At 39.8% G+C, this 16,181-nt stretch overlaps 1 protein-coding gene across 1 annotated transcript; it reads left to right on the forward strand.

Annotated features, from left to right (window-relative positions):
- Positions 1-245: 245 nt before the first annotated feature.
- Positions 246-13,617, forward strand: LOC140942202 (gelsolin-like protein 2). Its single transcript, XM_073391168.1, has 15 exons — positions 246-329; positions 445-552; positions 2,214-2,315; positions 4,307-4,408; positions 5,543-5,637; positions 6,502-6,577; positions 7,922-8,017; positions 9,390-9,461; positions 9,687-9,726; positions 10,445-10,560; positions 10,972-11,039; positions 11,576-11,667; positions 12,293-12,393; positions 12,911-13,021; positions 13,400-13,617. The coding sequence occupies exons 1-14, from the start codon at positions 246-248 to the stop codon at positions 13,019-13,021; spliced, it is 1,263 nt and encodes a 420-aa protein (XP_073247269.1). The 3' UTR covers positions 13,400-13,617.
- Positions 13,618-16,181: the final 2,564 nt, after the last annotated feature.

Consider the following 16,181-nt stretch of genomic DNA (forward strand, 5'->3'; position numbering starts at 1 on the left):
GGGTGAATACGAAACATTATTAATTTATCCATTAACAAGAGTTACTGTTTGACAACTCCAACGAACATCTTGTTTTTGATTGTTGACCAGTAAGAGAAGCACGGACTGAGAAACAGGTTGACAGTGAAGTTTGTTGCTGATTCTGAAAGAATCTTGTGCAAGTTAGCGACCCAAACTTGAATTTTCTTGAGTGAGAGATAGCGCTAATATAATATAACAAATTCAGTTAGTTTTCCTTAGCTGGCATGGCTTTTGCTGAGAGCGAAAAACAAACGGAATGGGAGGACACTTTTGTACAATTCTATGACCGAAGAAATGAAGGAATCGCGGTAAGGAGAATTATTTATGGTTCCGTCGGATCAATAAAAAGAGGGCTGTACTTAAGGAAGCTAAGAATATCAAGGTTGCCTTTAAAAAATAACGTTAAGTTCTGTTTACTCGTAGTACTGGATAGCAGAGATAGCGGAAATTAAACGGAGAAAAGAGTCAGAGGATCGGCAGGAAAAGAGGAAGAAAAGGGAGCTGTATGCTTGGAAGATCATAGATGACCAGGTGAGAGAACTTGAGGTGTTTTAATCAATTAACTTCTACAATTTAGATGGAAGTGCCTCACCATAATTCTATGCGGGATTCATCCAAAATAAATTTTTCTCCCTGAGAAAAAAGTCGGTTAGAAAGGATACCTTGGCACCGCGCCGTAGTCATTGATCTTGAGGAAGAGATAACGGATATTCATAAAGGCCACCATCATAAATAGCTATAGATAAGGCAGCTCTAAAATGCTTATAATAAATATTCAACTTTTGATTATTTGTTTCAGTGCATTAACCGATGTAGCCTAACTGCTTTAGTTATCGACATCAGGCACATTACTCAAACTTGCTTGGCTTGAGTAGAAAACTATAGCGATAGTCAAGTACCTATAGTTTACTATATCACGACCCTCTTCAAACAAAGTAGTACCAAACCGCCCAAGTATATCTGAGGCAAGAATAGACTTAGTTAGGAACCCCTCGTACTGATATCCTGTCACTACAACTCTTTTTTAACCTCGCATTTGCTCAAGCTAAAAATTGGAAATTTCAATTTTAAGAGGCTTTATTTTCCTTCAAAAACCGTTTCACAAATGTGTTTCCTCTGTAGCCTCAGTGTCAGTTCCAGTTATTTGAAACTTTAGAAATTTAAAGGAATCGTTAAAAAGTCAACAACTAAGTCAAACAGAGTAACACTTTGGCAATGCCACTTAAAAACAAGAAAAATAAGTCACCTATCAATTCTAAACGTTTGCCCGTGCTTTATGTACAATAGTAATTTTTTCTTTAATCACTACCGCTATAGTAGGTATCGTTACTTTTTTCCATAAAAGGCAAGACTTTGAATTTGTCAAATAAGGAAACCTAAACAAGCTCCGCTTCCCGGTGGGAGATTAAAACTCGTAATCACGGGTTCTTAAAATAGATTGTCATATGGCTCCCAGGGGGTATACACTCAGAAATCCATATCACAACATTTGAGTTGTGTTCAAATTTTGCAATCGCTCCAATAAACCCTAAAACTCTTTTAATGTTTTGTTTACAGTAATTTCAATTTACGCTATCAAATTATAAAGTCTGTAGCCTACGCGATAATCAAAGCAGTGAGGAGCCTTCAGAAAAACCTAGCCTGCTAGCAAGCTCGCGAGAGAACGCGCAAGCGAACGATGAAGAATTTTTGCTTCCCAGCATCCTCAAGCGAAGCACAAGGCATCATGGGAAGGGAAGAACTAGCCAACTCATCCGTCTCTGAAGTTATGAATATATAAAAATCATATATGAAAACTGCGGGGTGAAGAATTATATGACAGAAGATCATCACAGTTATAGACGCAACTGCAAAGTTGCGTCTATAACTGCGACGATCTTCTTTCATTTAATTTATTCGTCACTGTCCCACCGTCCTTTACGCATAGACAGAGAGAGACTTTAGTGAAAGAGGCAGAAGTTCCCCATTATAAAGTCGTATGATCGAAAAAAAAAATCAAATAAGCTTCTCTACCTAGCACCTAGAAGGCGGTCGGGTAAAATAATACTGAAATTTCTAAAGCCCAGGCGAAAATACTTTCGCCATGATATTGGAGGGCAGTAACACGACCTTATGTCTGCAGTAGCAGGTCATTCGTAATGATGTAAAATTTTGCTATTCTCGTTGACCTTTTCTTTGCATTTTCGCTTTAGATCGTGCCTTGGGATCTAGCAACTAAAGGATTCTTCTTTAGTGACGAAGTGTACATTGTACTGAATCGTACTGACATTCAGTCAACAAAAGTACCAGAGAGGGTAAGGATGCTCTGTAATTTAAAACGGAAAATGGAGAATAAGGTTTTGCTTGATTTTGATGCTGTCAGTGACATTAACTCTTTCTGGCGTGGAATACCATAAAATGCCATAATAGGGCCATTTTATACGAGGAAAAATAAGGCGCGTATTACATATTAAAAAAAAGACGCGTCTTATAAATAAGACGCGAACTGGACCATTTATACGAGCATGTCTTCTTTAAGTCTTCTGTATACTTAAACGTACTTTCAACGTGTAAGTTTATAATTCGAAGATAGCAATTTGATTAGTAAATATAAATTGTGATAGTTTAAAGTTAAAAGGGTCTACTTACACCGGCAGATGTCACGCATTTCAGTCCAGGAGGTCTGTTTTCGCCTTCTCCTTACTTACTAACACAAAATCCTTTCTTCCGCGATGGACCAAGTGTTTCTTTTTACCTTTAACGGTGTGCTCATTGTATTTGAGCGAAGGAAACAATAAAGCAGAATGGACAAGGAAACGAAAACGCGTTGTAATTTGTAAACATTTTTTCCCCGCCAGTTGGCTGCCAGTCCACCGCGGGACAAGAGATAATTTTCCAGCCAAAAATTAACGCATGCGTACTATGCGTTCGTGTCTTATGTAAGACGCGAAGGTCATTTATACGAAGTTTTTCTCGTCTTAGCTAAGACGCGTCTTATCTAAGAACAGGTGTTAAGGGCTGTTCTAAAATAAGACACGTCTTAGCTAAGTCGGTTCTTATTTTAGACGAAATGTGCCTTTTATACGGAAAGTTCGCGTCTTATTTAAGACGCGTTATATGTAAGACGCGTCTTATTTTTCCTCGTATAAATGGCCCTATGAGTTTTAGAATTCCATGACCTCATTACAGTCGAACTTCTCCACAACGGCCACCTTGGAGACAGAAGAAAGTGGCCATTGTAAGGAGGTACGGGTGAAATACGTAATATGTATGGCGGGAGGCACAAACTTGGACCCCACTATACAAACGTCTATAAATTTTCGCAACTTTGCAGAGCTATTTCTTCGTTCGCTTGCTAAGACGTATCACTTTCAAATTTGGCAATGTTACTAATATTAAGGCGCTCTTTACAGTGGTGTCAACGGATTTTCCCTAACTAGTTCATTTCAAAAGTTGCAAAAAAACAATAAAATTACACCGACCAATACGGACCGCTGTGACCAACACGTCAAAAGATCTAAAATTAAACACCGCGTGCGTGTTCGTGTCCGCACTGTTTATAAATATAATTTTATATCCGGTTTTGTTAAATCTTAAGCCCATAAGAGTATTTAATGTGAATTTGAACGTCCTTATAGTGGAGCACCATGGGTAAGAAAATGTGGTAATCTACCCATCTGAGAAAATTTCGTAATCACGTGACCTTACACCGACCGCCTGAGAGGCTGTCCGTCCGCACCACAGGCATATCAATGTAAAATAACTCAACCAACAGGTATGGCAACCCAACTGCAACTGGAGGTTATTTTGGCGGCAAATCGCATAGCCAACCGCGTCTTGTAAAACAGAGGCAGCTAAAGAGTCAATAAATACGAAAACGGAAAGAGGAAATTGTTTCTGTATCAGTGTTGTCTAAAGTATTAAGCTTAGATTAATTGTCATGTCCACAGATTTGGAATATAGAGCAAGAGAAAGACAGAGAAAAACAGAGAGTAGGCGGCAGGCCAGCGAAACTCAATCAGAAAAAGGGTAACAGAGATCTAACGAGAGATAAAAAAACGTCTATCTAGCGAGAGATAAAAACAAAGGAGACATAATTCCACCACTAGCCACCTCCACTTCGGTGAATAATTGTTATATATTACAATCTTTCGGAAGTGGGGTTTTAGTCACGTGTCAGCGTGCCTGCCCCTCCCTAGTAAGTTCAGTTTTTAGTGCACAAGGGCATTATTGATGGATAAAAAAGTATGGTTGTATTCATTATCACCTACCTAAAATCTAATGGCAAAGTTCTGTTCTTTTAAAGAGGCTTCAAACACCGGATGATATTTACTGCTGGGTTGGGAAGTCGGCAAGTTATCATTCGTACAGAACTGGCCTCTACAATGCTGTAGCGCTGGACGAAGCGGTAAGCCTTCCAATTCTTTGTCAACTTATTGCAGTGTTTTACAGTGACACATAGTTATGGTCTTAACTTCTCTGCAGGAGTTTAATCGGGAAAGGAAAGAGGGAATTAAGGCGAGCAAGAACGCAATCGCGCGCGTTTCTTTTCTTTTTTCTTCTTCCTCGTGCGTCCATCGCGTTTTCATTCCCCTCAAACGCCTGCCCGCAAGCTAGTTATGGCCCGGATACATAAGGCGTTTTGAGCGAGGCGCGTCAACCGGAAGTGGACGTTTGGACAGTTGTTTTGCTCAAATGTTAGAGCAAATCGAGTCTATAAGAGTAAAGACACTTAGCCAGAATATAAAAATTTGATAGCATTAAGCCATATAAAAAGGGCAAAGGCCTCACTTTAGATTGACATGCGTCTTTGCTTAAGCTTTAGGTTACGTTTTGTATACGACCTTGCGAGCGATGTTTCCTTTCATCCCCAGAGACGCTGTTGTTGAAAACATCGTGCTTCATTCACCACTCACACATTACCTATAATAAACATTCCCCACCCCCTCCCCGGCATTTTGCATAAGAGCTGTTATTAAAAAAGAAGCCCCTTTTAATTTGAAGGTCATTTCTATGGTCGATAAGAGTACAGACGCAGAATTTCTAACCCTCCCGTTTTGGCCTTAAACCTCTTGTATTCGGCGAACATTTCCGGCCTCCCGTTTTCACTTAAAAAATATTCTCCCTGTGTTTTGAAACTCTTCCTAGCCAAAGAAAGACAATGTTTTCTTTGTCTAACCAGTCTTTTTTACACGATTCTTTGCCGTTTTTCTGTGGTTTCTCGGCCATTTTTACCCTTTTGGCATCCGAGCATTAACCTGCGAAGATTTTGGGCGCGGTAATGCGCTGGATTGCTTCGACTTTGCGCAAGAAATTGCATCTTAGTGGCACATATCCCAAGAGGCTAACGCCTTCGGCGCTCGTGGGAGCAGCTATGTCGCTAGTTGACAGGGTTGGAATCTCTGCAGACCATGGAAAATTGTTGTTGATTTGTTAAATACAGTAGCATTAATAGCAAAAGAACGTCAGCATTTATCCATATAAATACTAATAAAAACGAGGAAAATTGGATCAGTTGCTTAAAACTGCATGTTCTTCACAGTTGGAAGGAGTGACAATTGTTCACCGAGAGGTGCAAGACTTCGAATCCAAACGATTTTTAAATGGATTTGAATTCTACACAGTGCTTAAAGGAAGGTACGATAGAAAGATAATTATATCAAGTTCTGTCTTTTTTCCCTTTGTTAAACGATAACAGAATAATACAAAAGCAAAAAGGGGGCATATTTACTTTTCTAGTGTTCTAAGACGTTTATTCTCGAGCGAACCTGTCAGGACATATAAAAGAAACACGAAATGAGAAACCAACTTAAACAGTCGACTCACCAAAAGTAACAACTGTATATTATGCACCTGAAAACGTTCCATTGCACGTGAAAGACACAAAAGGTAGGGGGGCAGGGTAATCTTATTGAGGGACAACCATATCAAAGCTTTCTCCTCCTCAGAGGCCTATTTCTGTCGTTGAGAGACTGAAGAGAAAGAAAAAGAAAGCAGACGGTTTTCCTCCTTCCCATCGTCCACCGCGCTCTTTCTATTTTCTTAATGTATTGCTATTTTTATTGGGATGCCCAACCGCAGCATCTGCAGCAGAGAGAGATATCACAGCGAATAAGGGTACCCCTTATAGCCCATGAATTTCGTTTGAGGCCGGACGCCGGACGCAACGTCCGGTTGTTTGACACAACGTTTTATTTTTTTTTTAAATCAAAGATAGATTTGACCCTTAGTTTACTCACTCAGTTGTGTAACGCATACAAATTTTTGGGAGCATTTTTTACAGCTTAAAGGACCTTCCCGGTTAACTAATTCAGTTCCAGTAAGAGTCCGATCTTAAACATTTCCTCCGGCACTCAATGCTCGCGCCTGCTGCACGAAGAGTGCAAATTCAGTAGCTAAACCTCTGCTCCGGTAATTCCAAATGTTACCGAAAACCCGGTTATACGACCATTTAGGTACAGTTTCCGAAATTTACGACGTTTACATTTGACTTTTAATCAGATCTGATGGCTTGGACAATTGTGATCTGCATACCAAGTATAAAAAGCGACTCCTTCGCGTCACAGGGCCACTGGGGGTGAGTAAATGAAGCAGCTTTAAAACAGGCCGCAACATGAGGCTGATTTCAAAGAGACTTAGAACAATCTCAGGCTCAACAACAGCTACAGCAACCGGTTTTTTTCACGGTCAAACAACGTGGTTTTCGATTGAGTATCGTAAAACCAAAAGGATAGAGGGCCACAAGTTAACTAGTTTTTGTAACTATTCCTTGCTACCCTCTTTAAATAAAGTGTATTATTATTATTATTGTTAAGGATGATAACTTGCCAAATCACAACACGGGTACACAATCCAGAAAATCCATGAAAACTCACATGAATTGAAGGTAGTACACTATGTCATGTCTAGGGTTGGGGGAGCGGGTCACTGGACATACTCCGGAGATGTTTTAGACAAATGCAAAACGAGTGGCCGTAAAATACACATCCCTGAGAACTTTAGGATATTTATTGATATGGAAATATTCTTGTTTTATTCTTTGTACAAAAATAGCGGGAATACTTTTATGGAGCAAATTACAGCACATGAAAACCCTAAGCCAATACGATTACGATAATAATTCCAACTCGTCTAATGAAATAATACCAATATAGGGAAAGGAGGAGGAGGAAGGGGAAGGGAGAGGGAACGCATTAACCAAAAGGGAACCAAAACAAGAAATAATTAGGACGAAAAATATTAGGATCATAAATAGGTAAAAAAGAGCAAAGGTATCAAGTTTCTTTACTATTTTTTAAAAGCTTTACATTTTATAAAAAGGCTTACAAGTACTAAAAATATTGCCCACTCACCTTTCAGGAACAAACATATCCTTGGTGTGCAACCGCGTGAGGTGTCGGCTGACTAAACAATTCAATTTTGTTCGCAGAATTTGCGTGAAAAAAGAGTTTAGATCACAGTAGAAGGAAACCCCATCGTTCTTGTCAAGAACATGACCGCCCGTGATGACAGCTGCAATGAAACAAGCAATAGGCAACTGATAAATTCTCTTAAGGAGCTACAGAGAGAAGAAGTCGTTATGCCACGTTGCCATGGTAGCAAAATTTTCTGGATCTTAACAAAGCGTGGTCCTGCAAACATGGCAGAAAAAACCGAGAAAGTTGATATGCATTTCTTTCCAGTGCATGATTGCATTCATGAACAAAACGGTAGCCCATACTTTTCTTCCATCATTGCACAATGCAAATGGTTTTATCTGTCAAGAGAGGTTGTTAAGATCTAGAGATTTTGTTACCGTGGTAACGTGACGTCATACTTTTCCTCTCTATTGGGTCATGAATACCACTTTACACAAAACTGAATTTCAGATGTGGTAAAATTTCTTTCCACAAAAAATATTATGTTTTCATTTAAATTTCAGGGTACCCTTTGTATCCGTGAGACATCAATGAAGAGAGGAGCAATGAGGGAATCCAAAGATTTGTTTATCCTTGATAAGGGCCTGACAATATACGTGGTAATGTGTCATTCAATGAATAATCCCCTGCCTATAATCAGTAAATCCACAAAGAAGGAATGAACAAACCAGTATTTGCCATGTAGACAATTCTTTTCCTTTGCCTGGTTGCATGGTTCATTTTTTATAAGAGCTTGACAATATACGTGGTAATGTGTCATTCAATGAATAATCCCCTGCCTATAATCGGTAAATCCACAAAGAGGGAATGAACAAGCCAGTATTTGCCATGAAAACAATGCTTTACATTTGCCTGGTTGCATGGCTCATTTCTCAGGTTTCTTTGTACCTTATGCTTATCAGGGTCTCTTCTGGTGCCGGAGAAAGAGCCTACTTACAACTGAATATATAGTAGATCCCCTATTTAGCCCCCTCTCTTAAATAGGCCCCCCTCCCTAATAAGTCTTCCTTTTCAGGGGAAGAAAGTTAATAGGCGCCCCCCTCTACTCCCCTAATAACTCTTCACATATAAATGTTTTTGATCCTCGGCTGCGTTGCCTCCAAGTTCTTGTACTTGAGCTTTTCTACTTTGCATTCTAGTTCTTTATGGAGAACTGATACCACTAAATAAAATAAGCCCCTAGTAAAAGGCTCACCCGTCGCTACCAAGCTCCCCCTCAAACGCTTTTGAAATAAATAGGACCCCGGGGGGTTAATAAAGGATTTACGGTAGTTAAAAAGCCTTTCGTTCCGAACGAGACTAACCTGCGTTACAGGTGGAGAAGCAATGTTGAGTGCAACTTCAGGAACGCGCCTAAGTGATAAATGGGCGTGGGAAAACTAGGTCTATGCGCGTGATTCTGACAAATACGCTTATGAAATGCCTACCTATATTCAAGGACACCAATTACGAAACCAAAAAAAAAAAGTTTGGTGAGCCGAGGTTTGGGGGCTTGCAGCCCGACAAATGATTGTAATTTACCTTTTACTTGATGATCTGTCCCTTGAGCTTGTAATTTCTGACAGAGAATCTGTAAAAAAAAAACATATGCTGGTGGTTTGAAACAGCGGCGAAATCAACGGGCTCTCTTTGAATAGTTATCCTATGGGTCAGAGGTAACAGCAACTTCTTTGTGAAAATTGTGAAAGAGAATAAATAGGAAACAATAATCATGAAAAAAAGATTTGGATCGAATATTGAGGATCTGCGAACTCGGTGACCCAAATCAGCAAATTTTAAAGTTGTTCCAGCAAACGGTATACAATCCAACTGGGTGATTCCGATCGTATAATATCAGCACTTTTCCCCGGATGACGCGCTGGAATCAGGAAGACACCCCTTCCCGCCCAACACTGGTTGATTCAGATACTCAGCTAGCACTCTCTCACATAATCAGTGAGCTGATTTATTATACTGTTCTTGTATTCTTAGTGGGTCGGTAGTGGATTAACAGATTCAGAGCTCAAAGTCAAAAGAGCAAAAGAATACGCCGAAGGAATTAAGGTAATGAAACAAAAACACCTAGAGTCATCAACGTGGCCAGGCCCCAAGTTTACGTCGCTTATTCCTGAAGTTAGGATTTACTGCACGATCTACTCCTGATTTACTCCAAGCCTTCGTACCCGTTCAGAGGTCTGGCTCTCTTCTAGTCTGGTGGACCAACCAGGCGGCTGCTTTATAATACTTCAATCCATCAAATTTCTTATGCCCCTGTTTTGTTTTTTTAAGGCAGAGCGCAAGGACAGGGGCATTAGAGTTGGTACAGTCCGTAAGTTCAATTTCCAATTTTTTACCTCTAACTAATAATAGTCCCAAAAGTTTTACACTTTGCGGTCGTAACAATTCTAACCAGACTTCGATGTTGAAAATACCTCTAGAGAAATCAATCCATCCATTCTTCCGTCCATTTGTACGTGCCTCCTCTCTCACTCAGGCCTCCTCTGCATCAAACATTCATCCGTCGATCCATCCGTTACCCTTTCCCTCCCAACCTCCCTTCCTCCCATTGCTCCCCATCCCTCTGTCCATCCGTCCGTCCGTCCCTCAATCCTTCTTTCTGTCCCTCCGTCTGTCTGTCCATCCCTCCCTTTTACCCTCTGCTCGTTCGTTTATCCGTTTCTCTCTCCATCTCTACGTCGGTTTGACCGTTTGTCCGTTTATCTGTCGGTTTGTCGGTTTGTCCCTCCGTCCCTTTGTCCCTCTATCTGTCCGTCCGTTTCTTGATCTGCCCGTCTGTCTCTCCGCCCGTCCGTCTATCCATCCATCCATCAACTACTGAATCTCTTACGAATATTTTCAGATTGTCCTTGATCACTCACTCCATAGACTTTTTTTAAACAACAATACCGTTCTTTTCGCATTGCAAACGGTTTGCCTAGTAGGCCACAGTGTCAGAGAGTCACAGTATAGCCTGTAAGGTGTTGTGTGTGAGTAAACTTCACTTTTTCCAAGACTAGTTTAACTTATTTTCGTTCTTGTCTTTTAAGATGAGAATGATGAGACGTTGGATAAAACTCACGAATTATACTGGGAGTTTCCTTATCAAGCGAAAAAACCTATTCAAGCAAAAAAATGGAAACCCCCACAACAGCCACAACGCGAGGTAAACTACGAAGCCCTCTGTGCAAACTGTTTTTGCAGGTTTTGTCCAGTGCAAATGTAAGAAGCGAATAACTATTCAAAGTTGATGACAGCATCATAGAGTATATATATCACACGTGGCAGAAAATGTGTAAACCAATTTGCCGCAAATGCACTTTCCCACCATTGCTTTGCAAAGAAATGTTTTAACAGCATTGAAAAAGTAAGGTCGGAGGAAATTTATATTCTAACGTTTTCTAGTATATAATAGAGGATCAAAAGGTCTCTGAATAGGGGAAATACATACGTCAAAGTTCTCTTTTAAAGAGGTAAAAAGCTTGTTGTATTTGTTTGACGATAGACGCCTGATCCTAGCTTGGATTGCATTACTGAAGCGTTACTGAACCAAAATTTGTTCCTTTTTTTTGTTAAGTCTGGCCCAGGTCTGCATGTGTTCCTAGGACAGAAGCTGAATAGAAAGATGTTTCAAGTGAGACTCTTGTAAGTGTTTCAAAAACTTTCATAACAATTTTCACAGCATTTTATAGCAGTTTCGATACAGCTGCAAATATCTGCCCTCTCTTCTACGCAGAGGCTCTCGCTGGGCATTCCAATAAAACTCGAAATAATTAAAAAATAGTAAGCGCTTTCTTTTCCCCCCTCCAACTTAGTCCAGTTCTAAACGTGAGCTCTTAAATTGGCTTTATTAACTCAGTTATTCAGAAAAATTTTTGGAGAACCTTTAAAAGATTCTGGGAGCTGCGAGTCTAGCAGGCTGGAAAATCATTGAATTTTCTAAAAAAATGCTTGGCCGCTTACACCTCCTCACCCTTCTCTTACAAAAATGCTGAGCACAGAAATTCAGCTTAAAAACCTGAGTATTTATTACATAGTGGACTTGAGCAATAAATGATCTAGGAAAGGCTCGATACTAGCACACGGATATCCGCTGATCGCAACATAACGCACTGCACTGCTTACTCAACTAACAAAGTCCAAAAGCTCTTAATGTGTTCTCTATCTTTGTGACTCTCAAGGAATCCCGTTGCCCGCAGAGATCATGACTTTCGTTTCCAAGAAAAATGTCAAGGAGAAGACGTTTGCCTGAGGTTAATGGATTCCAAAGAAGGTCTGTTTATACATGAACTGGGTACTTTCCACTGATAGGAGGAAAACTCCACATGGAAAATTCCTTTTTATGCCAGTTCCAAGCAAATAAAGCGATTTCGTTTTGGTAATCGAATTGGGCGTTTGGACTTTTTTTCGTGTAGATGGGGGAATTTCTTGGTAGCACGGTCGATTGGTACATACTCCCAATCTTACGCAAAGAAGGAATGAATGAATTACTAATAGTCGCATTACTGAACATGCTTATTATTTCGGGCGATAACTGTAATGGTGCGCCATCTTGATCACGTTTTCAACGCCTCGCAGGTGCTAAGATGGGAAGGAAAGAATCGTTTAGATACAAAAGAGAACGACGCGCGCTTAAGGCGCGGCAAAGCACTTGTTCGGTCTTTTCAAAAGTGTTCATATCTTTTATCACGTTTTAAAGCTTTTTTTATCTCTTTACACTTTCTCTACGAATTTTGCGATTCAAGAGAGGAGATAGCTACCGTCACTATGCGATACCAGGGCTAAGTACCTGTTAAAGCGTACTTGCAAGCTGTTTCAAGGGAGGCGATTTCACACTCTTTTGTCACAGCTAATATCAGCTGTTTCTTACAATTAACCTGTCTTTGTTTTAATTGCAGTTTACGTTGTTCATGTGAAAGATTCTGAGGAGCATGTGTTTATCCGGGTTGGCAAATCTTCATGGATACGAGAAAAGGGAAACGGTTTGATTGTTGGTCATGTGAGTATTATAGTGACCAGTAGCTTTGTTTTGGTATCCAGTGATTATCGAGGATACGCGCGCGTGAACTAGCGTCATTTTGGAATGCAGAATGCGCGGAAAACTTTCAGTCACTTCTCGTCCTTTCGAAAGGAATTAGGGCACGAGACCGCACGCGAGGGAGGAAGGAATGCCCCGCGCGCTCTCGCGCTCCCAAAGTCCCCCTTCCCCTTTTAACGTCTGCCACGCAGGCTATCCTCGTCCTCGAATCTAATGTTCCCTAATGTCCTTAGACCTGTTAACAATAACAGGTGTGTTTTCCAGAGGTGGCGTGGAGTACAGTAGGCTGTTTTCTCAGGCTAATTTCAAAACAAAATGAGATTTTTCTAATGGAATCGGCCTGGGTTGTGGATCTCCTTCTAAGTACCTCTCGTTGAGTAGCCTCACGACATAAGCCGGATGATACCGCATAGATGGTAATAATGTGCGACAAGCTACCACATTTGTTGTTGTTGTTGTTTTCTTTCAAAATCGACAGGATTATCTGAAGGACGAAGAGTTGACATTCGAAAGACACTCTGGAATCCCCATTACTGTTGTTAAAGAAGAACAGTTTTCAATTCAACTCCAGGCCGCCATTGGCATATAGGTGAGCCACCTCTCAAAAGTTTTGCTCTTGCCTTTTGTAAGAATTTGAAATAAAAGCAAGCAATGGTAAAGAGAAGAGTATAGCCTGTACCTTCTAAAGTGGAGTTGCTTCTTGTAATTGACGCTATTAAAAACGACTCAGAACCATTGCAATGGTTTTTGGGATTAAGTTTTTGATGGAAGCCTTTAAGTTCCAAGTGAGAAAAGATTGCTTGGCATTATGGGCCGGATTGTTCGAAGCGGGGTTAACTGAAATAACCAGCGTGTTCAAAAGATGGATAGCGCTGTCCACTATAATTTTTAATGAATTTAAGTTGCATTATTATCGTACAGAAAGAGTTCTAAACAGCGCTGATTACTCGATTTCTCGTTTTATCAGTATAAACCCAACAGACATATTCATGAAGACATTGGTCAAGGCAGCCGGTTAATTCGCAGTTTGCCAAGATGGGGCCAAGATGATCGAAGACAGGAATTTATCAGCTCTTGAGGAAACATTTATTTATAGGGTGTTTTTACATTAAATAATAGTGTTATAATCCACATGTTTTAAGAAAAACTGGATTGACCTTTGCAGTTCATTATAGTGCTTTAGTAGCTGAGAATAATAGTAAAAGTAGAAAACGAAACATGTCTTGTTATTGTTTAATTCAAATACGCTTCCATGTAGCGTCATCCTTCAGGGTACTCTAGAAAATATTAAAAATAAGGAAAAACAAATTACAAAACCGGCGAAAGATAAGATAAAAAAACGCTGGCGTTATCATCATCATCATCATCATTATCATCATGGTTGTTGTCGTGATCATTTTTAAAAATATATCAAACTAGGGCACCGTTGTGTCGTTTAACCTTGAATCAACGAATGCTAGAATCATAAACCATTCTCCACTTATACCCATGACGAATTGAGCTGACAGTCTTCGGGATCTTTACTGATCAAACAGATTCAATGATCAAGTCTGAAACTATGATTTTTACATTGCAATTAATATTCGTAATTTTTCTTTTTGCGCAAACGTACGCATATCGCAAAGCATGGGGCTACATATGCTACACCCTGATCGTAGTTCAGTCCAAAGCAGCGGCGGACTGGAATGTTGATAAGCAGTTTACTTCGGACACAAACTTTGCCAAAGTATCTGAGAAGAGGAAGGAGTATCTAGGGAGGAGTATATCTGGGGTTATAAAGAGAGTGCACAAGGCCCCCCCTACCCCCTACCCGCCAAAAAACATCATTCATAAGTCGAACACGCATTTTTTTTATTTTCATTTTCGCTCAGGTAATTATAAGACAGTTGAAGAACTTTAACGAAGTTGAATTTTTACGAGATCTTCAAATGAATGACTGGAATCTCGATACTGCATGCGATAACTCAAATGATATGGCGACGTTTGGAAACTGCTATTAACGAGTGTTATAGACAAGAATGCACCTTTTAGAACAAAAAGGACCAAAAGCAAAAGCTTTCCACGGATCATAAATAAACTGTTGCGTGAAATATATAAAGGGGACTTTCTAAAGAGGAAAGCTACTTCTTCAAACGATCCCTTAATTGGGAAACAGTTCAAAGATGAACGAAATAAGACTAACAACGCTATAAAGAAAGCCAAGCGTAAAAATTTTTCTGAAATACTAGATGCAAACAAAGGTGATCCTCATAAAACTTGGCTTCAGTCTCCACAAAAGTAAATCAGCTGGACTGTCCCAAATCAAAATAGCTAGGAAGTCAAGTTTTCACGTCACCTGGTGATAAAGCTGAAGCGTTCAATAACCATTTTACAAACATTGGCCAATCTCTAGCTCGCGAAATTCCCAGTGTAGACATTGATCCCCTTTCCTATGTAAATCCTATCTGAACGGAGTATTTTCTTTCGAACGGATCAATGTTCAAAAAGTCATAAAATTACTTAAAGCTATCGATGTTGGCAAAGCAACTGGTCTTGACAAAAATTCGCTAAAAATTGCAGCCGATGTTGTTTCGCCGTCTTTAACAGGCATTTTACATCAATCCATACTGACTGGGATTTTCCCCTGTGACTGGAAACTAACAAAAGTGTCACCTATTTTTAAGAATGGCTCCAAGTCAGACCTAAACAACTACCGGCCAATATCTGGTATCCCTGCCGTAGCCAAAATTTTTGAAAAAATTCAGTCTATGATCAACTTTACTAATGAAAATGGTGTTAATCTGGTTTTTGCTCCCTACACAGTACTCTTACAGCTTTATTAGAGACAAACGATAACTGGTGTGTCAATATTGACAGAGGTCTTTTTAATGGCGTAATCTTCATTGATTTGAAGAAGGCTTTCGACACTATTGACCCGGAGATTATTCTAAAAAAACTCAGTTAATACGGCGTTGACCAAGATGCCTTGAAATGGTTCACATCTTATCTAACTAACCGTATGCGAACATGCATTGTACACTGTAGGTAGCCGTCCATTTAGTGAGAGCCCTCTTTACGGTGGCGTACCCTAAGGGTCAATAAAAGACCCCCTTCTCTTTGTATCTACGTAAATTATCTTCCAAACTGTTTGAACACTGGTTCTCCTGGAATGTACGCAGACAACACTAACGTTACCTAGTGTACATCATCTCGAATTACAGCTCATACTGAGTTGAAACATATTAAAGCTTTCGCCAGAACAAAGTTTATGATTATTAGCTCGAGGCAGAAACTACAGACTTTAAATGACTACACAATAAACATTAATGTAGATGGCGTCCAAGTAAACTCATAGCAAATCTCTTGGCTTGGCTTTTCGTTTTGAGGATGAGGTGGGTCAGGATATTCTAAGGCGACGCTGCATTAGTTGGTGAAGGAAAGTTCTTAGCGACCCGTAATTTAATTATATAAAGTCATTGATATATTCGGTGAGAAGCAGACCGACTTTCTATTCTACAGAATCGTAACTAAGCTTAACATAAACTGAGAGAATTTACGAGAATTTTGCTCACAGTACAAAACCTAAACATTTATAAAACAAAACACCATAGAAACAAAATTAAACGAAATCGAAGATTTTGTTGACAATGGCGCTTAATTACTTGGAGATGCGAATTTCTTAGTGCACCAATGATAATTTGAAGCTAACTACAGGTGGTGAAACAATCTTAAACTAAGAATTATTGTGAAGGGAGCATCCTTGCCAGGGT

Source organism: Porites lutea, chromosome 6, assembly GCF_958299795.1.
Source record: "Porites lutea chromosome 6, jaPorLute2.1, whole genome shotgun sequence".
Taxonomy (NCBI): Eukaryota; Metazoa; Cnidaria; class Anthozoa; order Scleractinia; family Poritidae; genus Porites; species Porites lutea.

Bases quoted from the DNA above. Each gene is read 5' to 3' on its own strand.
- LOC140942202 (XM_073391168.1), top strand. From the start codon at position 246: ATGGCTTTTGCTGAGAGCGAAAAACAAACGGAATGGGAGGACACTTTT. The intron at 11,040-11,575 runs GTAAGTGTTTCA...GTGACTCTCAAG, and splicing joins ATGTTTCAAGTGAGACTCTT to GAATCCCGTTGCCCGCAGAG. The intron at 11,668-12,292 runs GTCTGTTTATAC...TTTTAATTGCAG, and splicing joins GTTAATGGATTCCAAAGAAG to TTTACGTTGTTCATGTGAAA.